General features: G+C 37.4%; 1 protein-coding gene across 7 annotated transcripts in view; it reads right to left on the reverse strand.

The window, feature by feature from the left end:
• NHSL1 (NHS like 1) overlaps window positions 1–24,525 on the reverse strand; it is a 241,304-nt gene that overhangs the window by 29,828 nt on the left and 186,951 nt on the right. For all 7 annotated transcript variants that reach the window (XM_041737087.1, XM_041737072.1, XM_041737097.1 and 4 more), the window contains exon 3: window positions 16,511–16,638. In XM_041737087.1, coding sequence (XP_041593021.1) covers window positions 16,511–16,638 — 128 coding nt within the window. The remainder of the gene's footprint in view (window positions 1–16,510; window positions 16,639–24,525) is intronic.

The following is a 24,525-nucleotide window of genomic DNA, read 5'->3' on the forward strand; positions in this document are numbered from 1 at the left end:
TTAAACTGACAAATAAATATATTCAACTTATGACAAGCATGTTATAGACATCTGATTGTGATACTAAATTATACCATATCCATTCATGTTTGATCCACTTCTGGGAAAATGGTTATGATTCCTACAGATCCTTGAAAGACAATCAAGGGAATTTTGTGGTCAACATGGCAGCTAAGCCATAGTAATATAAATAATTTCCAGCCTTTTTGCACTTGTAACACTCTTATTAAATTTGACTTATATATTCTCTATCCTTAAGATGCGGACCCATACACACTTATACTCTCTCTCTCTCTCACACACACACACACACACAAGTAAATTAAAACCAATTTCAGGGATCCCTGGGTGGCACAGCGGTTTGGCGCCTGCCTTTGGCCCAGGGCGCGATCCTGGAGACCCGGGATCGAATTCCACGTCGGGCTCCCGGTGCATGGAGCCTGCTTCTCCCTCTGCCTGTGTCTCTGCCCCTCTCTCTCTCTCTCTCTCTGTATGACTATCATAAATAAATTAAAAAAAAAAAAAACCAATTTCATATGAGTATTTCGTGAGTTTCTGATGTTGCTGATTGAAATTCAATTTAGTAAATTAGAAGGTTACTCCAATTTTTTGATGTACAGATAGAAATAATTTTTCAGGTAATCTTGAAATAGGACACAAACCTTGAAGGCCACATGAAGCAAATCCTAACCAAACAGGTATACCAGCAAGAAAGGAAAGCTATAGCTTGACAGAGAATAAATAGCATGGTGACACCCTGCAGAGCAGGTTCCCTTTACTATGTGACTTCTGCCAAGGGAGCTGGTGAAGCACTGTTCACAGTTTGTGTGCATCTCAATGGCACTCATCAGCCCTAGTAACCTACTTTGCTTTTAGTTGGCTGATAGTGTCAGGATTGACAACTATCACAATGAAATAATACTTCAGTTTAGCCTTGTTGCCATGGAATAATCACCAGGAATAGCTCCAGCATGACAACTTTCAAAAGTAATCTATTTTATTAAGTGTTCCCTTCGTTTGCAAGAACATTTCCCAAGCATGCCACAGAATAAACTATATGCAAATGTGACTACTATGCAGTGCTACAACTTACTAAGAAAAATTAAAACCAGGACAGTAATGACTTCTAGAATAATCTGACTCCTATCCCTCCTAGCATTTGAAAATACAGCAAGGGGCACAGGAAAAACCTCCTGCATCTCAATGGCAGAACACATCATAATTACTCCATTAAGATAGATACTGTAATGCTCTGAATGATTACATTTGCCTCTTAACTGGTCCCCAGCTTCTGTCTACCCTCCTGTTCCAACAGTCTGTTTCTCAACACGGAGGCCAGAGGGTTCTTTTTAAAATTTATGTCAGATCAAGTTGCTCCTCTGCTCAACCCCATCAATATCCTTACTATGACCTACAAGACCCTATGTGGTCTGCCAACAGCCCACTGCTATCTTCTGAACTAAATTACTATTCATTCCACCCCTTATTCTATTCCAGCTATACCACCCTTTCCATGCACTTTCTTGTATGTATCATGCACACTCCTGCCTCAGGGCCTTTGCAATTGCTGCTCCCATTGTCTGACATGCTCTTTCCTGAGACATCTACATCTTATTTTTCTTTGGGTGTCTATTCAAGAGTCCCCTTCTTGTTGAGGTCTTAGCTTTTCAGCATCCCTAAAACTTCAACTCCTCCCCTCTCTGCTTTTTCTCTTTAGTACATATCACAAGCATATATGTATTTTAGTTATTTATCTTATTTCTCCCATGAGAACATAAGTTCCAGAAGCTTTAAATCAGAATCACATAGAACCTTGGCAGAATGTTAGCTAAATAACTGATTGCTATGTGTCTCACTCTGGGATGCAGACTTTATAGAAATTGGTTATCTCATTTTAATCTTTATAGCATTTGCCTCATTTTATATATAAGGAAATGGAGTAAAGTTAAATGGAGTAAAGTACTTTTGGGAAGTACACATGTGGACAACTGGGATTAGAACCCAGACTTAACCCCAGAGTCTCTGCTGTAAAATAACAACCTGGCAATATTTGCAATAAGTTACTAGGTTGTCTTATCTAAAGATTAAATCTCCATTTTTAGCTCTTATTCAAGAACAAACCTTTCAAAAATCTATAGAAGCCAAAAGTGTGGTGTAATGGGAGGGGCAGTACACACTGGAGTATAACACTAAGTAATCAGCATCTTGGCTCTGTCATTTACTAGTTGTAGGTTTTGAGCATAACTCAAAGTGCTCAAAAAAGAGTAACTCAAATAGCTTCAACCATGCTTCATATTAATGGAATCCCTTGATATGAAGAGAATTATTTGTTTATACCTTGGTTTCAGAACTTAAATGCAGTTTTTAAGTCTGTCTGTTGGTCAATAATGTTCGCCGTACCCCTACCTTAGTCCTGGAAGGAATAGAAAGTCACAAATGAAACAAGAAGCCATAATTCCTTGTGCCAGAATACTGAATTTAGAAAGGGAGACCACCGACCACAACAACAGTGGTCTTGTAGATTTTGGATGCTGTAAGCCTGCACTTCAGAGACTCATAAGTCCTGTCTGGAAATCAAACAAGCTCCCACCAGATGGACAGAGGAGCCTGGAATATGGTCTCTTTGGCAGCTGGCCAACTTACCAAAAAGTGGGCTTAACTGCGAATCACAGACTAGCCAAGGCTTTTTTAAAAAATCTGCTATGCTCTTAAAAATTAGAAACTGGAATTATAACCAGACCTAAATTTAGCATTCATTTAGTAATCATTACGTGAAAATACAGAACAGATGAAACTATATAGAGCATTATTTAAGAGGATGTCAACATATTATATATATTCCATTCCTTTTTGCAGGACACTTTCTCAGTTTTCGGTGTTTTTCTTTCCAGAATTAAATCTCTCTTGGGTTGACTCTTGGTTTTCAAGATTTTAGATGGTTTTATAAGGTGTCAAAACTTCTACAGTGTTTTTTGGCTATATGCTCCTTCTACCTTCAATATATTTAGACACAAAAGATCCTGACTTAATTCTGTTCTCTCCTGTTCCTCTTTTCCCCTTTGGACCCAACAACAACCAAAAAAGCAGGGGTGGTAGAAATGGATCTTTCAGAAGCACAGTTCATGGTTCATCCAGAAACTCTATGATGGCCAGGTAGTGGTATCAATATCCACATTATTCAATAACTTTAATTTAATTCCTTTTCTCCCCATCAGTGTATTAGCCCATTTATCCCAAAGCTAGTCCCTTTATCAATACTACACGTTGAATTAAAATACTGTGAATTTAAATTATTGCATTAAGTGATCTTTTCCTTAAAATAACAGAAAATACTTAATTAGAACATAAATGTTTAAAGTGATGTAGTATTTATTTTTAATAATCTTTTAATTTTAATAAATGACATACAAAGTATATAACATAATGAATAGTTCAGAACTTACTACCCAACTCATGACTTACATAAAGTATTACCAATAACTGCATCTACCTCCATGCTTCCCCCAAAGTAACTACTCTCCTGAATTATGCATTAATCATTCCTTTACTTTTTTAAATATGTGTACAAATGTGTAAATTACATGTTTATATTTGCTTTGACTTTTATAAAAAATGGTTTCATTCTCTGTGTTGTGTTCTTCTGTTTCTAAGAGACATCCATGTTTTTGTGTGAGCCTACAGCTCATTCATTTTATGGGTATACATTCCATTCCAATACCATATTTATTTATTCACTCTTTTACTGATGGACAGTTGGGTTGTAAAAGATGTTCTTTCTGTTGTCTCAACAATTATGAACTCCCATAAGAGAGAGGTGAGGAGAAGAAGGCTGTATTTAGGTCCAATTCCTCCATATACTCATTGTATAATTGTATAATTTAAATGTGTATTTATTTTATGTAAATTATATCTTAATAACACTGCTTTATTTATTTTTTTAAGATTTTATTATTAATTCATGAGAGACAGAGAGAGGCAGAGACATAGGCAGAGGGAGGAGGCTCTATGCGGGGAGCCTGATATGGGATCCCAGGACTCCAGGATCACACCCTGAGCTGAAGGCAGATGCTCAACCGCAGAGCCATCCAGGAGTCCCAGTAACACTGATTTAAAATAGAGATTTCAGTTTCAGTATTTTAAAACTATGTGACTTTAAGCAAATGATATAATTTCTCTAAAATACAGTTTCTTCATCTGTGATATGTGAACAGTCCAAGCTACCTCTCATGGTTGCAATAAGTACTAAATAGATTTACACATAGCATTAAGCCTAGTCTCTGGCTCCTAAACTTTTCTGCATGCTGGTGCTTGATTCCATACTGGGACATAACAGAGATACATAAATATCAACAAGACATGGATGTTATGCTCCCATTTAGAGGGGATGGCAGATATGAATAGAGCCCTATTCCAGTGTAATGGGATGTTTACAACATGGGGCAAGCTACTAGAGACACTCACTGGTTTGAATGCATAAAGGCCTGGAAAAATGACAATTCTCAATCTTCTCATTCTTGCTTGCAAGATACAAAGTAACAAGATGTCCCAAACTGCAGAGCACTGGAATTAGCATAGATCCTCTCTGTGTTCCCACCATGCCCTGAAGTTATTCACACAGAGAGATCCAGTACAAATGACTACATCTTGAGGCATCATAAGTGTTTTCTAGACCATAAACCACCCTAGGTCAGGCACTATGTCTGTATACTGAGACCAAGTAGCACCTAAATGGTTTTTTGAAAAAAAAAAAAAAGTCATGAATGAAGGAATACCAGACAAGTCAATGGTGGAATGAAAAATGACAACAGCAGGCATAATGCGAAGGAATTTGGTTAATTTAGTAATCTTGCCTCTTTGTTCCACCAACATGGCACAAGAAAAAAAGAAAGTAGAGTATAAAGTGAGAGGTCTCACATTCATGTCCACCCTGACGCACTCTAGCCATGTGCTCTTGGGAAAGTAATCTCATTAATTCTAAGTCTTGGATTCCAGATCATTAAAATGATAATAATGAATATGAAAACATTTCTTTCATAGTAGTTCCTGCGGAAAAGGAGATATAACTTGTGAAAAAGTTTGGAAAATGTTCTAAACTGTTCTACCATTATTGCAAAGTTAGTAGTAGTAGGGCTGCTAGTAGTTCTACTTAAAAATAACCTACAAAGACACAATGACCAGAAGTTTTGTAGTAGTTGCTAAAAACTCTCAAATTCATTGCTTTAGACCAGAAATTCTATGTGGGTGGAATAAGAGACAGGACAGAGGGAGTGGCCAAATTTCACTGTTCATAGAGTTATTTTCTTTACAGCTAGTGTGAAAAACCAAGCAGTTTAATAATACTTTACTAACCATTACTTGAGCATATTCTGTGTGCCAGGCACCATGCAAAGAATTTCATAAACAGTAATTAATTTCAACCTCACCACATCCCTCTCCGAGGTAGGTAAGTTAGCCATATAATTTATTATCAAAACCAGAACTCCTTTGAAAGTGAAGGGGGGTGCTATGAATAATTACACAGGATAGCAGCTGTAAACCAGGGCTGTCCTGAGCAAACTAGAACATGGGGCTTATAACTCATTATGGTGTGGAAACTGAAGCTCACAGAAGAGAAGCAATTTACCCAAAGCCACTCAGCTTCAACAGGTGGAAAAGGTGCCCCAAATCGGTGTTCTCAAGCATCGTGTTATATAAGCCTGTGACATGTGCAGTTACAGAGCAAGGCTACTGTCTGTCTTCTTCAAAGTCCTCCTTTGATTTAAATATCCCCCATCACTGAGGACTAAAACAGAACCTGAAATGCCAGCTCAAAGAATAACAGGAAAGACAATTTGGGGTTCTATCAATACCATTAAAGCCAACCTTCTATTGCCATAATCCCAGTCTAACTTATGTGTTTGGGGGTTAATTTTACATAAGAGATTGAGTAACTCATGACTGACATCCTCTCTCCTGAGACAATGGGGCCTCTATGAATGTTTCCCTGATTCAGTGAACATATCATCAAATATAACCTCCAACAATGGCAGTTGACGAAATCCCCTATCAACTCACAGGAAATGTTTTGGCATCTATAACTGAACTTCCTTTAAATACCTGAAAAACCTGTTTGGTAGTACCTGGTATGCATTGAAAACTGAAAGAACAAAGTCCGAAGACTGGATAGTACTAAAGCAATGACTTACCCTCTGATTTCACAGTTGAAAAAAAAAAAAGTATTTTGTAAGATTTCTAAATCCCTTTGCAGACAGCATTTTTCATGCAGCAGATTTATATATAATATGTATCGTTGGAAATATTTTAATTAATTTTCTTGCTACACTTTGAAAAGATACATGTGGGTATTATTGGCAAAACATAATTCCTTATCCCATAAGCAGGAGTCCTATTTGGTAAATGTTTTGCATTAGGATAACTATTCTAGAATAATTCTCTAGAATAAACATCTAGAACAGATGTCCCGTAGGTTCTTTGTTCTAATTTAAGTTTTTAGACTTTACCTTATTAGCAATTCTCATTTTAGGAGAGTGCTTCTATCCTAGCCACATAATAGATGCTTCATATCGTTGAATACAAATTAGATGCTTTTCATTCTATATTACTTCTTTTGCTGTCAGAGCATTTGTAGCCTAAGCACTTGTTGTTGTTAAGATTTTATTTATTCATGAGAGACACACAGAGGGAGGTAGAGACATAGGCAGAATGAGAAGCAGGCTCCCTGGGAGCCTGATGTGGAACTCGATCCCAGGACCCCAGGATCATGACCTGAGTCAAAGATAGACAATCAACCACTGAGCCACCCAATCGTCCCCTAAGCACTTAAATTCTATGTAGTCCACTGTTCTCCTCATCATTTCCCAACCCCCCACTGTTTACTAAGGAAATACAAAGTAAAGTGTTTCGAGACACCTGGGTGGCTCAGCAGTTGAGCATCTGCCTTTGGCTTAGGTCGTGATCCTGGGGTTCTGGGATCGAGTCTTGCATGGGGCTCCCTGCAAGGAGCCTGCTTCTCCCTGTCTCTGTCTCTCTGCCTCTCTCTCACGAATAAATAAATAAAATCTTAAAAAAAATAAACAAAGTAAAGTGTTTCCCTAGAATTTTTCCTCAAATTTGACTTCTGTGTCTAAAATAACCCAAACTGTTAGAGTAACTTTTAAGAACATAAATTGCATTTAAGGGGTCTTGGTCTTAACACGGAGGCCATAAAATGCTGGCTCGGAGCCCCTTTAATAGTTACTGGACACCCACCTAATTTCAAATGCCAACCTGGTCATATACTGAATCCCATAAAGATTTATGTCTACTTTTGAACTTTATATTCTGTTTAACATTCTGTCCCACTGGTCTGCATTCAGGTTCCACACTGACTCTTTTTAATACCTGGTGAGGCCAGTTCTCCTTCCTCATTGCTCCTCTATGTTACAGCTTTCCCAGCTATGACCCTTAGATTCCGCCTCTCTGGTTCTCTCCTCCTCCTCCCCCCATCCCTGAAATTAACTCTAAACCAAACAAAAACAAACCACTTGACTTCTTATGAAACTGAGTCCTCTAATCTAAGAGCATAAGTCTTTTCATTAGTTAAAATCTTGTGTTCTACAGTATTTTAAATTTTTTCACATAGATCTTGTACTAATTTATCTTAAATCTTTTCACATAGATCTTGTACTTACTAATTTATCTCTACTTCGTCTGCTAGCATAACTTGAGATTTTTTCCTACTATACCTTGTAACTTGCTTTTGTAGATATGAAAATTACTGATATCCATATATCAATTTCATATCTTACTGTCTCCAAATTCTGTTTATTACTTATTTATGTATTTATTTATAAACTCATTTTATTTATTTATTTATTTATTTATTTATTTATTTATTTGAGACAGAAAGAGAGAGGCAGAGGGAGAAGCAGGCTCCATGCAGGAAGTCCGATGTGGGACTCGATCCCAGGACTCTGGGATCACGATCTGAGCCGAAGGCAGACACTGAACTGCTGAGCCACCCAGGCGTCCATCCCACCAAATTCTACTGTTGACAGCAGTCCCCAAGTATCCCCAATTTACCATGTACAAAGAATGACGATATCATCTCAGTCTTCCCTAATTTTGAAACTTATTCTAAAGCTTTTCTAATTGTTCTGCTTAGTTTTCCCATACAATGCCATAATAGTGATAGTGAATGTTCTGTCTTATGCCTCATTCTAACAAGAATGGCTCATTAAAAATCATGCTGGATTTGGTGATAAGACATTTGTTCCTATATTATAGTTTTTAAAAATCAAGAATGGCTGTTAAATTGTGTCAAATACCTTATTAATATCTATGGTTTTGACCTGACTTTTCTCTTCAAATCTATTAATATGATTAACATGTGATTGGATTAACTGACACAGAATATCCTTGCATTATTATTGGGATAGATCCAGGTTGATTTTTTTAGTATTTGATTGTATTAAGTTGTTATATTTCATAACATTCTACTTATGACTTCTAATGATAATATTCATGAGTGAGACTGGCCAGTTGATTTTCTGCTTTGTGTACTCTTTGTCAGGTTTGGCCTCAGGGCTAAGCTAATTCATTTAAATAAAAAAACAAACATACAAACAAACAATCATACCATATCTTTCTTTTTGCTTTGGGAAAGCTTCAAGCATTGGATTTACTTACTCTTTAAAAGCTTTCATATAACGCTCTCTATGAAACCATCTGAGCTTGCTGCTCTTTGTAATTTGGTCCAATTTTTTTTTTCCAATGAGCTTCATTTTTCTACCCAGCTTTATCAAGATATAATCAACACATAACATTGTGTAAGCTTAAGGTGTATATGTGATAATTTGTTATATGTATAGACTACAAAATTATTGTCACAATAAAATTAGTAAACCCATCTATTACCTAACACAGTTATCTTTTGTGTGTCAATCTGTGTGTGAATTTTTGATAAAATTTCTCTATTTTTAAAAATATTTTATTTATTTATTCATGAGAGACACAGAGAGAGAGAGAGAGAGGTGCAGAGACACAGGCAGAGGGAGAAGCAGGCTCCACACAGGGAGCCCAACGTGGGACTCAATCCCGGGTCTCCAGGATCACACCCTGGGCCAAAGGCAGACACTCAACTGCTGAGCCACGCGGGCTACCCCCAAATTTCTCTATTTTTAAAAATAGAAATCAATCTGTTAAAATACTCATCTCTAGAAGTTCTAGAGTTAGATTTGATACATTGCATAAATTAGAAAATCAGTTTCAATATTATCTATACATCTTTCAACTAACAAAAGATGGCACATATAACTTTTGTTACAAATATATAATCATAAAATTATCTGCTTTAAAATAATAATCATAAAGTCCTCTGCCTAATCATAAAGTCCTCTGCTTAAAAAATATGTTAGTGACTTCCTATTAACTATGTAATAAAAGCTAATTCCCTCACTTAGCAGGCCCCCTGTTATCCCACCTCAGTCTCCCCCGACCACTACTCCTGTTAACACTCTTGGTGAACTCAGTATCTACAGAGCTGATCCATCTCTCACTTGCCCCAGTCCTTCACAACCTCACCTCCAATATGCCCCTACCACCCACTCTCAGAAACATGCCCTGGACTTAATCATTACACAATGTCACGTGTGAGGTCTTAGTAGTGGTTCAATTATTGATAATACCATAGAATTTACTGAAGGTGTGAAAATAATAGAATCAAGAATGTTCCCAACATTCTGACTTAAGCATCTAGTAGAATGGAGTTATGGTTTACTGAAGTGGAGGAAACTATGGGAGGAAGAGCAGGTAGGAATGGGAGAATCACATACCTGGGTTTGGATAAGTTTGAGATACCCTAAGACATCTAAGTGGAAATGGATAGTGAGCAGATAAATGCATGAGTCTGTATTTACTAGGAACAGAAATTTAGAAAACTTCAGTGCATGGGACTTACGGCCATGGGACTCAGTGAAATCACTCAAGGAGTGAGCCTGTTTCAGAGGAGCAGAATTATACCAAGGTACATGGAAGAAGAGCATCCAACAAATGACTGAGAAGCAATGGCTATGAGCGACGAGGAAAACCAGGAGTGTGTGGTCTCATGAAAGCCAAGGACAGAAAGTATTTTAAGAAGAAAAGAATAGTAAACTATGTCAAATGCTGCTGAGAGGCTGAATCAGAGGAGGGCTGAGAACTAACTTAGATTTGGCAAGGTAGATGTGATGAATAGACTTAACAAGAGTAATTTCAGTAGCGTGCTGGGGATAAAAGTTTATTTGGAGGGGTTCAAAAGAGACTGTGAGAAAAGGCAGTGCTGACAGCAAGTCTAGACAGTTCTTTACAGAAGTCCTATTATAAAGAAGAACTGGAAAACGTGGCAGAATTTGGAGGGGGAGGAAAGGTCAAAGTAGGGTTTCTTCAAGATGAAAGAAAATACAGCATGTTCATATAATGATAGTTATGATGCAGTAAAGAGAAAAAATTGATTAGGCAAAAGAGGGGAGGGATAAATTGCAGGTGTCCTTGAGAAGTTGGCCTTAATTATTCCATTGAAAAAATAGTGAGTCCTCACTAGGCAAGCTCAAATCTAGGCACTTGGGATACAATAGGGCAGAAAAGAAGCAAGGACTACTCACCCATTGCAATGGCAGGGAAGGGTAAGTAGGTGGAGAAACAGATGCAAGCAGTTCAACAGGTTTGGTTGTAAAAGGATATACCTTTGGATTGCTCCCTCCACTCCCAACTTCACAGTGCAGTAAATATCAAAGACAGAATCCGAAACTAAAGCAGAAAACATGGTGTTTGGAGATTTGAGAAGAAGGCGTGAAATATAATTTGGTAGAGTGGAAGAGTGAATCGATGAGCTAATATAGTAGGATGGCTGGCACTTTAGGTTTGAGATCAAGCATTCATAGTACAACTAGCTAATATAACCTGGTTTTTTTTTTTTTTTTTTTTCTAGCCTTGTTTAACTAGCCAGGCTTTAGTGCAAAGCAGGGGTAGAGTTGCATTAAACTATGGGTGTGATTTCTCTAGGAAACTGGCAGAAAGAGAGGGACCAGTAGAGTTGAAAGAGTTTGTAAAGAGGTGAATATAACTGTGAGTCATGTAATCTAAGCTGGGGAAGGATGACTGATAACATGAAGAAGGTAGGGTCAGTGGAACAGAATTTCTCATCAGGGTCAAATAATTTTTGAAATGGGATTCTAAAAGGAAAGGGAAGGAGGGAGGGAAGAATGGAGGGAGGAGGGGATTCTAGAAGGATCAAGCTGGAAAGACAGCAAGTGAAATTATCCTTGACTCTTCTTTTTCTTATAGCTTCAGTAAATTCTGTAGGATACACTTTTAAAATAAACCTAGAATCTCTACCACTGCCACCCTGGTCCCAGCCTGCATCATCTATGTCTTTGCCAGGATTACTGCAATGGCCTACTGACTTGTCACTCTACTCCATCTTCAGCTCTCCACGGTCTTGTCTCCATACAGTATCCGTGTTGCATTAAATAGGAAACGACATCATGCTACTTTCCACCTCAATTCCTCCAGGACTTCCACATCTCACCCAGGAACAACAAATCCAAAGTCCTTACCAGATTTCCAGCTGCTCTGAGGGTGTCTGGCTTCCCCCCACCCACAGGACAGTCATATTACTGTCTCCCAGCCTTGACACTTACTGTCTCTTCTTCCCAAAGACAGTCACATGTGGTGTTCCTACACTTCATTCTGAGGTCTGCTCTAATGACACCCTCAAGAGATCCCTTCTTGAATAGTCAATCTAAATATAGCAGCCCTGTCAAAGATTCTCCTTACTACTATTTTATTTTTCTTCATAACATGTATCACCACCTTGTGTTATATTTATGTATACATAAAAACAGTTGTGTTTCCTCTAATGACAGGGACTTTGTCTTTTTAACTTGATGGGTCTGCAGAACCTACAATGATGCCTAGTCTGTTGGAGATGCAGCATAAATATTCACTGAGTCAATGAATGAATGAGCAACCGATTCAAAAAGATCTCAGAGAATAATCTTATTCCACTCCCCACTTTGTAGATAGGGAAATTAATGCCTGGAAGGCTCAAGTGATATATCCAAAGAAACCCAACAAGTGGTAGAGCTAAGACCTGAAATTTGTCTTCTAACTCCCTCTCTTAATGAAGGCCACCCTCTCTTAATTTCTTGTCTTAAGTTCTCCTTTTTTCACCACTGATACAGCCATTCTTTTGATCTAGGTCCTTGGTAAAAACATTTTTTTATTCTGGTTAGTTCTCCCTACCAGACAGCTGTAACTTCCTTGAGGCAAGAACAGGTTCCTTGTTAACCGTTGCATTTTGCAATATCTAGTATATGTTCTTAAGAAACATTTGTTGCACTGACTACTTCATGCAATGTTCTCCAAGATTTCTGCCTGGCTCATTCTTTTAATACCAATCACCTCTTTGCTCAGGAACGCTTGCCCTTTTAATTTAAAACGGCAACCTTCCCTCTGTCTTATTTTGCTTTATTTTACTCCAGAGTATATATCACTTTCTAATACAGTATTAATGCTTATTTACTCTTGGTGTCTCACTACCAAATCAACTGCTATCAAGGGCAAGGATTTCTTCTGTTTGCTTTATTGTTACATCTCTAGAACCTAAAATAGTCCCTGGCACATAGGACATCCTTAGTAGTAAATACTTAACTTGAAAATGAATTATAATTCTGTGCTTTAGGAACACATGGAGGAAGGATAAAGGAATACATCCATATGACTACCAATGACAGCCACACAGCATGGAGAAACATCAGTGCATCATCATGATACAGTGAGCAATGAGGGGAGGGTCACGAAGATTTTTTTTCAATATTTTATTTATTTATTTATGATAGACACAGAGAGAGAGGCAGAGACACAGGCAGAGGGAAAAGCAGGCTCCCTGATGCAGGACTTGATCCCAGAACCCCAGGATCACGCCCTGAACCAAAGGCGGATGCTCAACCACTGCGTCACCCAGGCATCCCAAAGATTTTTAATAGAGACTCATGATTCAGGGTATTTCCTTAGTAATCATTGTTCTGGAAATAATTATGGAATGAATGAGCCAGCTGAGTAGCCCATCATGCACTAAGCGCTGTGTGCGGCACACACGTATGAAACCTTCTCCTTGACTGAAGATACTTTAGCACTAGTTAGGGTGAAGGCCCATAGGAAGTGGTAGAAAAAGCACAACAACCGACAATGGTTAATTTCCACACCAATTTCAGGACTTTTGTCACTGAAAGCAGTACTGGGTCTTATTGACTTATACAGAGTTAATTAAAAAACAAACAAAAGCATATGATCTGGTAGGGAACACTGTAATTAATCCAATAGCTATGAATAAACAAAAAGATGAAGAATGTACTCCAAGACCATCAAATTGCATGTGGAACAGTAAGATGGCAAGTGGGTTTTTTTGATGCTCCATGGAACCAAGAAATTGCAGAAGTTAAGGCAACACTGAATGATGTTGCCTGAGAAAAAGATGGGAGGTCAGGAGGAAAGGAAGAAAGTTTGTTGTTAATATGACAGAATAATTTGTTAGTTGATGTTTAATTAATAAGCATTCATAATTAATACATTATATAATTTGGTATTTATTCTGAAAAAAGCTTGGTTCTATATATTTAAGGAAAGTTTCCTTAAATATCACTAACACAGGGGATCCCCGGGTGGGTTGGTGGTTTGGCACCTGCCTTTGGCTCAGGGCATGATCCTGGAGTCCTGGGATCAAGTCCCACATCAAGCTCCCTGCATGGAGCCTGCTTCTCCTCTGTGTCTCTGCCTCTCTTTCTCTCTCTGTGTGTCTCATGAATAAATAAATAAAATCTTAAAAAAAAATATATCACTAACAGTTTATTCTAAGGATTTCAAAAACACTTTTAACCAAGGATATATAGTAGTAAAGGAAGGTTAAATTTGAAAGCAACTATGTGCTTTTATGAGGGTCCAAATATAAGCAGGCCATGAATCCAGATATTGTGATTGAGCCTGTAACCTAGAGGGTGTTTTCAGGGAGCCCAGGAAACAGTACAGCCTCTGAACACACACTCCAGGGAAGGCTCCTCCCCTACTGCTCTTATGTCTCCATTTTACAGAAGCATTTGGCCCCAAGAGGAGATTTCTCTGGTTTCTGCTCTAGTGGATCCCAGTGGTACCAAGTCATACTATGGTATTTCTTAGTTTTCATAGGATATGTCATATGTCATGTCCTATCATATAAAGGAGGACATTTAGGTATATATTCTTTTCCATATTATCATTATCTCCTAACTCATTTTCAGCATGACAGAAGCCTTGTCTTAGGGATAATGATTTTTTACTTTTGCCACATATTTGGGAAAGGGCTGCTTAGAGGGGTCCATTGCAATGCACATAGGAATAGAAACTAGTCCACAGAGACAAGACTTCTCTCAGATTTGAGCATCATGGTAAATAAACAGCTATGTGACAATTTAGAAACTACAATTTCACTTTCCAGAGGCCTTTGGATGTTGTCTTGGTAATGTCAATTTGCCACCAGGGGATTCTATGTTCCTGGATACCCACAACTTACACAATCACGCTGCACCCAAACCACCTCTGTCTCACTGAGTCCCATTAGAGACTCAATTTTCTTCCTCTCAGCATCAGTAAAAGGTTGAAGTGTATTTGGATTAAAAAAAGACAAATCACATGGGTCGGGAGTTTGGGGAGATGCTCACTAAAAAGGGTACAAGCCTTTAGTTATAAGATGAATAAGCTCTGAGAAGTTAATGCACACCATGGTGACTACTTAAAATCTGCCAAGAGAGTAAAATTTAAGCATTTTCACCACATGCAAAAGAAAGGTAACTATATGAGGTGTTAATCCTATATGTGTGTCATATCATCACACTTTAAATATATACAATTTTATTTGTCAATTATAATTTCAATAAGGCTGAAAAACTTTTTTTTTGGTATGAAAAACTTTTAAAAATAAGAACAGAACAAAATCCTCACTATATAATTCATCTTCAAATTTCTCTTTTTTTTTGCTTCTGTCAATGAGAGAAAAATAAAATTAAAAACCAGATCAATTTGGAAATAGCTGTTTTTCCCATTATAGTAAGGGAAAACTTTTTGTGCATTTTGAGTTTCAAAGAATTAAGCTAATACGTGAAGATATTTTTAAAGAAATAGGAAAAAAAAATCTCAAAACAAAAACAAAACCGAGCACCCCATCTTCATCAGAAGACCAAATATTATGGTAACAATTTTCTGTTTTTGATCAACTATCTACCCTTTTTTTTCTGATGATACTTATTTGAGGAAGGACAATAAATTTTGAATAATGTTCCCTAAACAATAACACACTTATGTATTGACCTAATTCCAATGAAATTTCTTAGATTAATTAAAAATGGTTTCTAAACCAAAACATGCCCATCGAATTTTAAGTCCACAGTACAAAATAAAATGAAAAAAAAAATTAAGTCAAAATCTTCCTACATTTTTAGTCTTTCATGGGCATCTATTACTGAGAAAGTTATGTTTGTACATATCACAAGAGATGGCACGGGCAGACCGGGTGGCTCAGCAGTTTAGCGCCGCCTTCAGCCCAGGGCCTGATCCAGGAGGCCCAGGATCGAGTCCCACATCAGGCTCCCTGCATGGAGCCTGCTTCTTCCTCTGCCTGTGTCTCTGCCTCTCTCTCTCTCTCTGTGTCTCTCATGAATAAATAAATAAAATCTTTAAGCAAAACAAAACAAAACAAAACAAAACAAGAGATGGCACTAGAAAGTACCACACATAGGAAATCACATCTCTATAGTGAACTGACCAGCACTATAATATTGAAGTGCTGCCTCTGTTCAATCTTTCTGAAAAACACTGACCACCTGTGAAACAGTGGCATTGGCCTGTTACACTTAGAGCTCCTCTTTGGAATTTCACTGGGTTCTGATCAGATGAAAAAAACAAAACAAAGACTTTTATTTTTCCTCTCCAAAAGAGAATATTCAAAATGCACAAATAACCTGATTGTGACCCTTTAATGAATTCGTTGAATCCTGACCTTACCTTTTTATTTTTTTTTTTATTTTAAAGATTTTATTTATTTATTCATGAAAGACAGAGAGAGAGAGAGTCAGAGACACTGGCAGCGGGAGAAGCAGGCTCCATGCAGGGAGCCTGACGTGGGACTCGATCCCTGGTCTCCAGGATCACACCCTGAGCCAGAGGTAGCACTAAACCTCTGAGCCACCGGGGCTGCCCCAACATTTACCTTTTTAAAGAAGTTTTTGACTTGCAGAAAAGTTGCAATAATAGCACTGAGAATTCCTTGTGAACCCTTTACCCAGTAAAGTAACACTGACACGCTACATAATCATGGTACCTTTGTCAAGATTGAGAAATTAATTTGAGATAACATTATTAACTGAAACCAGATTTTATTGTGATTTCACCAGTTCTTCAACTTATGTCCATTTTCTGTTCTGGGACCCAATCCAGGATCCCATGTTGAATCGGGAAGATTTACCTTTTGATCTGTTTCTTCATCCTCATCTTGATAATCATCACAGAGTGGGCTGGCATTGGCTGCAAAGGTGGGCCCCTGGGAGTAGTACTGAGAACTTCGGTAGCCATCTCGTCTTAGTTTATCGCATTCTATAGAGGGTATAGGCCAGGGAGGGAGAAAGGACATTAAAACTCAGAATTTTTTTACTTTCCTTTTCTAGTAATATTTTCTATAATATTTTCTAGTAATATTTTCTAGTAATATTTTCTAGTAATATTTTTATTTTCCTTTTCTAGTAATATTTTCCTAGGCATAAGATTTCAAAATAACAATGCTATTAATAATGAAAATGATGATAAAAACAACTACGAGGGGTGCCTGTGTGGCTCAGTCATTTAGGCGTCCAACTCCTGATTTTGGCTGAGGTATAATCTCAGGGTTGTGAAATCAAGCCCCACATTGGGCTTCACACTCAGCACAAGGTCTGCTTGAGATTCTCTCTTCCTCTTCCTCAGCTCCTCACCTTCTTTGTGTGTGTGCGCTCTCTAACATAAATAAACAAAATCTTAAAAAAGAAAAAAACAACTAAGAATTAGTAAAGCACTAATTACACATTATATATACCCTGTTCATATGTTTTTTTGTTTGTTTGTTTGTTTTTTTATGATAGTCACAGAGAGATAGAGAGAGAGGCAGAGACACAGGCAGAGGGAGAAGCAGGCTCCATGCACCGGGAGCCCGACGTGGGACTCGATCCCGGGTCTCCAGGATCGCGCCCTGGGCCAAAGGCAGGCGCCAAACCGCTGCGCCACCCAGGGATCCCTGTTCATATGTTTTAATGGGATTTCGTTTAGACTTCACAATAACACTCTCAGTCAGGCTTAAGATAATTAAATTATTTGTTCACTAATGTTATGCAGATAAGCAATGGACTCAGGATTTAAACCCAGGGTCTTAATTATTATAATTTCTGATACACAGTAATTGATTATGTAACTCCTCATCAAAAAATACAAGCAAATCTCATGCTATGCTTCTTTCCTAGATTTATCAGCTAGAAATGACATAAGAAGTCATGGATAACAATGCCCTCATTTTATTTTTAGTTCTCAGCTTAGCTTTGATATCAAATAAGCTATAATCATTGAGTGGAATTTAATATGAAACCAGGTGGCAGTCTGAGATGTCTCCCAGTCTACAGAGAAATGTCTGGCACCAGCAGGTGGAAGGTAACTGGGAGCATGGTATTCTGCTTTGCAGCAGGGCTGGGGCCACTGGCTGCTTAGACTAGAGATTCTCTTCAAGGAGGAACCATCATGCTAATTACTCAGATCAGTAGGGGTAAGTGCAGCAAGAAAAGTATTAATGGCTTTTTAAAGCCCCAGGAGATCTTCCTATTATCCAGACAACATCTTAGAGGAGGATTTGCCTTGCAAAAGGATTCACTCACCACAGGGTATCTTTAAATATCCAGCTTGCTAAAGAAATATGAAATGTGTTTGGTTTTGGAAGAGATTCCTCTTTACACAGCTTGACAAAGCCACGCACCTAATGGCACAGAACTAAAGTAGGGCATCTTCAGAGTTCCTTTGTAACACTAGGATCTATGATTCTCCCTCAGAGAGGGGATGAACAGTGGCCTTAGAGAAAGGATAAAAATTCTCAAACCAGGGGAAAAAAATCCTTACTCTCCTTTGCTACCTCACAGTGGGAGTGAATAGAGAGTTTCTATCCAGAAGTGCAAATCAGAATTTTAAAAACCACAGGAAATAGTCACGAGAACCTTTCAGAATGCCAAACTAACTTCAAAAGTGCATCATGGAGGGGCACCTGGGTGGTTCAGGGGTTGATCATCTGCCTTTGGTGCAGGTAGTGATCTCAGGGTCCTGGGATTGAGTCCCCATCAGGCTCCCTGTGGGAAGCCTATTATTCCCTCTCCCTGTGTCTCTGTCTCTCTCTATGTGTGTCTCTAATGAATAAATAAATAAAATCTTTAAATAAATAAATTAGTAAAAGTATATCATGTAATCACAAGATAGCTAAATACTACTACTTCAGTTACTTAGGGGCTAATTTGTGGGCTTGTCTGGCAACCATTCTTAATACTGAATAATATGGAAGGTTTTTTTTTTTTTTTTTAAATTCTGAAACTTCCAGAACACGGCTTATTTTTTAATGAGGATTTACTCATATTTTTAAAAAAGATTTTATTTATTCATGAGACACACACACACACACACACACACACACACACAGAGGCAGAGGCAGAGGGAGAAGCAGGCTCCATGCAGGAAGCCCAATGTGGGACTCGATCCCAGGACTCCAGGATCATGCCCTGAGACAAAGGCAGACGTTTAACTGCTGAGCCACCCAGACATCCCAAGGATTTACTCATATTGATCTAACACTTTCCAGTGAGAAATATTTCTCCATTTCTCCAATATTAATAATTTCTCTTAAAAATTTAAATAAAACAGTCAAAATTTTATTTGCCTTCTGCAGAGAGAATACTACATAAAGCATGATTAGTAGTTTTCACTGTTCTGTGAAAAGTTTCGGGATTCTCTAAGTATTTGATTTGATTTTCTTTAATTACCTTAAAGTTAGGATAAAAAAATACTCATTAGTTTTACATTTCATTAACTTGTGCTGCAAATTAACTTTTCTGTGGTCTTATAAACTGTAGACGCCTAGGGATTCAAGGTGAACCCTGTATAACAAACCAACAAAAACTGTTACTACTTTAAAAGGAACATACCTTAACATAATCTAGGCCATATATTAAAAACCCACAGCTAACATCATACTCAATGGCAAAATACTGAGAGCTTTTCCTCTAAGATCAGTAACAAGAATGTCCACTTTTATTCAACATAATACTGGAAGTCTTTGCCACAGCAATCAGACAAGAAAAAGAAATTTAAAAAGCATCCAAAATGGTAAGGAAGAAGTAAAACTTTCCCTGTTTGCAGATGACATGGTATTGTATATGGAAAGCCCAAATACTACAACAAAAAACTATTAGAACTGATAAATGCCACTGGAAAAAAAGATAGTCTCTTCAATAAAGGTGTTGGGAAAATTGGACAGCCATGTGCAGAAGAATGAAACTGGACCATTCTCTTACACCATACACAAAGATAAATTAAAAATGGTTGAAAGATCTAAATGTGAGATAAGATTCCATCAAAATCCTATAGGAGAACACAGGCAACAACCTTTTTGAACTTGGCCACAGCAACTTCTTGCAAGACACATCTATGAAGGCAAGGGAAACAAAAGCAAAAATGAACTATTGGGACTTCATCAAGATAAAAAGCTTCTGCATAGCAAAAGAAACAGTCAACAAAACTAAAAGACAACCTACATAATGGGAGAAGATATTTGCAAATGACATATCAGATAAAGAGCTAGTATCCAAGATCTATAAAGAACTTATCAAACTTAATACTCAAGAAACAAACAATCCAGTCAAGCAATGGGCAAAATACATGAACAGACATTTCTCCAAAGAAGTCATAGATATGGCTAATAAGCACATGAAAAAATGCTCCATATGACTTGCCATCAGGGAAATACAAATCAAAACCACAAACAGATACCACTTTATGCCAGTGAAAATGGCTAAAATTAACAAGACAGAAAACAACAAATGTTGGTGAAGATGTGGAGAAAGGGAAACCTTCTTGCACTGTTAGGGGAATGCAAGTTGGTACAGGTGCTCTGGAAAATAGTGTGGAGGTTCCTCAAGAAGTTAAAAAGTAGAGGTACCCTATGACTGAGTGATTGCACTGCTGGATATTTACTCCAAAGAGAGATATGTAGTGAAACTGGGGGGCCAGTTGCATCCCATGTTCATAGTAGCAATGTCCAAAATAGCCAAACTGTGGAGGAGCCCCGATGTCCTTTAACAGATGAATGGATGAAGAAAATGTGACATATATATACACTGAAATACTACTCAGCCACCAGAAAGGATGAATCCCTACCATTTACTTTGATGTTAATGGATCTGCAGGGTATTATACTGAGTGAAATAAGTCAATCAGAGAAAGACAATCATCATATGGTTTCACTCATATGTGGAATATAAGAAATAGTGAAAGGGATTATATGGGAAAGGAGGGAAACTGAGTGGGAAAAATTAGAGAGGAAGACAAACCATGAGAAACTCCTAATTCTGGGAAACAAACAGCGGACTGCAGAAGCGGAAGTGGGATAGAAGAATGGGGTAACTGGGTGAAGGGCACTAAGGAGGGCACATGATGAGATGAGCACTGGGTGTTATACTATATGCTGAAAAATTGGATTTCTTTCTTTCTTTATTTAATTTCTTTATTTATTCATGAGAGTAAGAAAGAGGCAGAGACACAGGCAGAGGGAGATGCAGGATCCCTGCAGGGAGCCCGAAGTGGGACTGGATCCTGGATCCTGGGATCACACTCTGAGCCAAACGTGGACATTCAACTGCTGAGCTACCCAGGCATCCCGGCAAATTGAATTTAAATAAAATATTTAAAAAAAAAACTGATAAATGAATTAAGTAAAGTCACAGGATACAAAATTGATATAGAGAAACCTGTTGCATTTCTATACACTAATGATGAAGTAGCAGAAAGAGAAATTAAGAAAACAATCCCATTTACAATCACACCAAAAAAAAAAAAAAAACCCTAAGAATAAATTTAATCAAGTTCATAAAAGATCTGTACTCAGAAAACAAATACTGATAAAGAGACTGAAGATGACACAAATGGAAAGATATTCCATGTTCATGAATTGGGAGAACCAATATTGTTAAAAAGTCCATACTGCCCAAAGCAATCTACAAATTTAATTCATTCCCTTTCAAAATACCAGTAGCATTTTTCATAGAACAAATAATCCTAAAATTTGCATGGAACCACAAAAGATCTCGAAGAGCCAAAGTAATCCTAAAAAAGAGGAACAAAATCAGAAGTATCATAATCCCAGATTTAAAGATATACTACAAAGCTATAGTAATCAAAACAGTATGGTACTGGCACAAAAGTAGACCTATAGGTCAATGGGACATGATAGTCCAGAAATAAACCCATACTTCTATTGTCAATTAATCTTTGACGAAGGAGGCAAGAATATACAATGGGAAAAAGATAGTCTCTTTAACAAATGGTGTTGGGAAAATGCGACAGCTACATGCAAAAGAATGAAACTGGATCATTTTCTCACATCATACACAAAAATACACTCAAAATGGATTAAAGATCTAAATGTGAGACCTGAAATCATAAAATTCCTTGAAGAAAACTTAGGCAGCAATTTCTTTGACATTGCCATAAAAATGTTTTTCTAGATATGTCTCCTGCGGCAAGAAAAAAAACACAAAATTAAATTGTTGGGAGTACAACAAAATAAAAAGCTTTTGCACAGTGAAGGAAACCATCAACAAAACAAAAAGGCAACCTACTGAATGGGAGAAAATGTAAATGATATTAACTGGTAAGTGGTTAATATCCAAAATATATAAAGAACGTATACAATTCAACAAAAAAAACCCAAATAATACAATTAAAAATGGGCAGAGGACACAAAGAGTTATTTTTCCGAAGAAGATATATAGATGGCCAACCAACACATGGCAAGATGCTCAACATTGCTCACCATCAAGGAAATGCAAATCAAAACTACAATGAGATAATACTTCACATCTGCCAGAACGGCTAAAATCAAAACTCAAGAAACAATGAATGTTGGTGAGGACGTGGAGAAAAACAAACCTGCATGCACTGTTGGTGGGAATGTAAATTGGTAGAGTCACTGTGGAAAACAGCATGGAGGTTCCTCAAAAAACTAAAAATAGAATTACCATATGGTCCAGTAATTCTACTACTGAGTATTTACTTAAAGAAAATAAAAAGATAAATGCACCTCTACATTTATTGCAGTTTTATTTACAATGGACAAATTATGGAAGCAACTCAAGTGTCCATCAATCAATGAATGGATAAAGAAGTGGTATGTGCATATGTGTGTAAATATATATATATATATAATGGAATGTTACTCAGCCATTATAAAAGAAATCTTGTCATTTGCAACAACATGGAGGGATCTAGAGAGTATAATGCTAGGTGAAATAAGTCAGTCAGAGAAAGACAAATACCATGTGATTTCACTTATATGTAGAACTTAAGAAAACAAATAAACAAAAACCAAAGAGACAAACAAAAAAGCAGACCTAAATACAAAGAACAAACTGGTAAGTTGCCAGAGGGGAAGTGGGTTCGGATGGGTAAAACAGATGAATGAATTAAGAGTATACTTACTGTGATGAGTACTGAAGTCATATATAGACTTGCTGAATTATTATATTGTACACTTAAAGCTAATATCACACTGTATGTTAATTTTATTTAAAATAAATGAAACGCAGTCAGCCACACATACACACAAAAACAAAAACAAAAAACTGTTACCACTTGTAGCTTCTTATAATTCATTGTTTTGGTTTTTTTTTTTTTATTCATGAGAGACACAGAGAGAGAGAGAGATAGAGAGAGAGAGAGGCAGAGGGAGAAGCAGGCTCCATGCAGGGAGCCCGATGCAGGACTCGATCCTGGGTCTCCAGGATCACACTCTGGACTGAAGGCTGCGCTAAACCACTGAGCCACCTGGGCTGCCCTAATTCATTGTTTTCAAATACTTGACAAACAAAACAAAATACAAAGTGAAGCCCTTTTATTTTTTTTCAAATATTTTATTTTTAAGTAATCTCTATACCTAATGTGGAGATCAAACTTACCACCGCCAGATCAAGAGTTATTCTCTAACCTGAGTCAGCCAGGCCACTCAAGTCAAGACTGCCCCACATTTTTTTAAAAAAATTTTTATTTATTTGTTCATGAGAGACACACAGAGAGAGGCAGAGACACAGGCAGAGGGAGAAGCAGGCTCCCAGAGGGGAGCCCAAGCCTAAAGGCAGAAACTCAAGGGCTGAGTCACCCCGGTGTCCCAAGACCATTTTAAACTAAGTCCTTCTGTTGTTCAAATTAGTTTTTATCCCTCATTAACTGACTCTATAAGAAGTGCAAGTTTAAAATGACAATATTTGATAACACTGAAAATCTTTTTACGTATTGGGTCCCGTATGAGGTTGTGTTTTGAAAAGATTCCTTGCTAGAAAATAAGGAGGGGCTACTGGGCTGGATCATCTTTAAAGGTGATACTAGTTCTGATGTTTTTGGCAATATTAAAATGACTTTTAATCAAAATAGCTATTTTTTATTAAGATAGCTAAAATGACTTGATATATGTTAAATCTTAAAAGGCCAAAATTTTGCAAAATTATTATCCCTAAAACTATGAAAATCTGGCAATTATTAGTACTTCCACCATTACTTGTGAACCTAGTTTAAAAGACAATGCCTTTTTTTTTTCCACAATGAAGTTTGATCATAGGAGTGTTTAAATAGTAGTATTTCCATGAAATAAGATGCTAGGTCTTAGGTGAAACTAGGCAGCATACATGTGTGGCAGATGACCAATTTTTTTCACTCTTATCAAATTTCTGAAATCTAGTAAAGTCATCAAATTCCATGGTCTCTTATCTTATTCCAACTCTAGGGAAAATCTAGAAAAATCTCCTCTTGTCAAGTTGCAACAGCTCTCAGTCTCTAAAGCCATGGCTTTGTTCATTAAATGGAGTTTATTGTCTGGAGGGTGAGATAGAAGTGAGTGCAAGCCATTATGAATAAACAAAAACTTTTCCGACACCAAACCAAGAGTAACTGCAAGGCAAAGCATGATTTAAAGCCAGTTATGCCGGCAGCTATAGGCTAGAAATGAGATACTATATGTAATAGAGGATCTATCTTCAACACATACTCCTCTTGCAACAGAAATCTGGATAAAACTGAGTTATTGTTCTCATAGTTCTGCTTGAATAAAGGTATCACTTGTTCGTTGTGTCCTCCGGTTTCCTAACCACAAATTTCCTCCTCTTTCCTTTCATGTCAAACTATTTTCTTTAGCACAAGAACAGTGAGCAAACATTC

Source organism: Vulpes lagopus, chromosome 2, assembly GCF_018345385.1.
Source record: "Vulpes lagopus strain Blue_001 chromosome 2, ASM1834538v1, whole genome shotgun sequence".
In the NCBI taxonomy this organism is placed as follows: Eukaryota; Metazoa; Chordata; class Mammalia; order Carnivora; family Canidae; genus Vulpes; species Vulpes lagopus.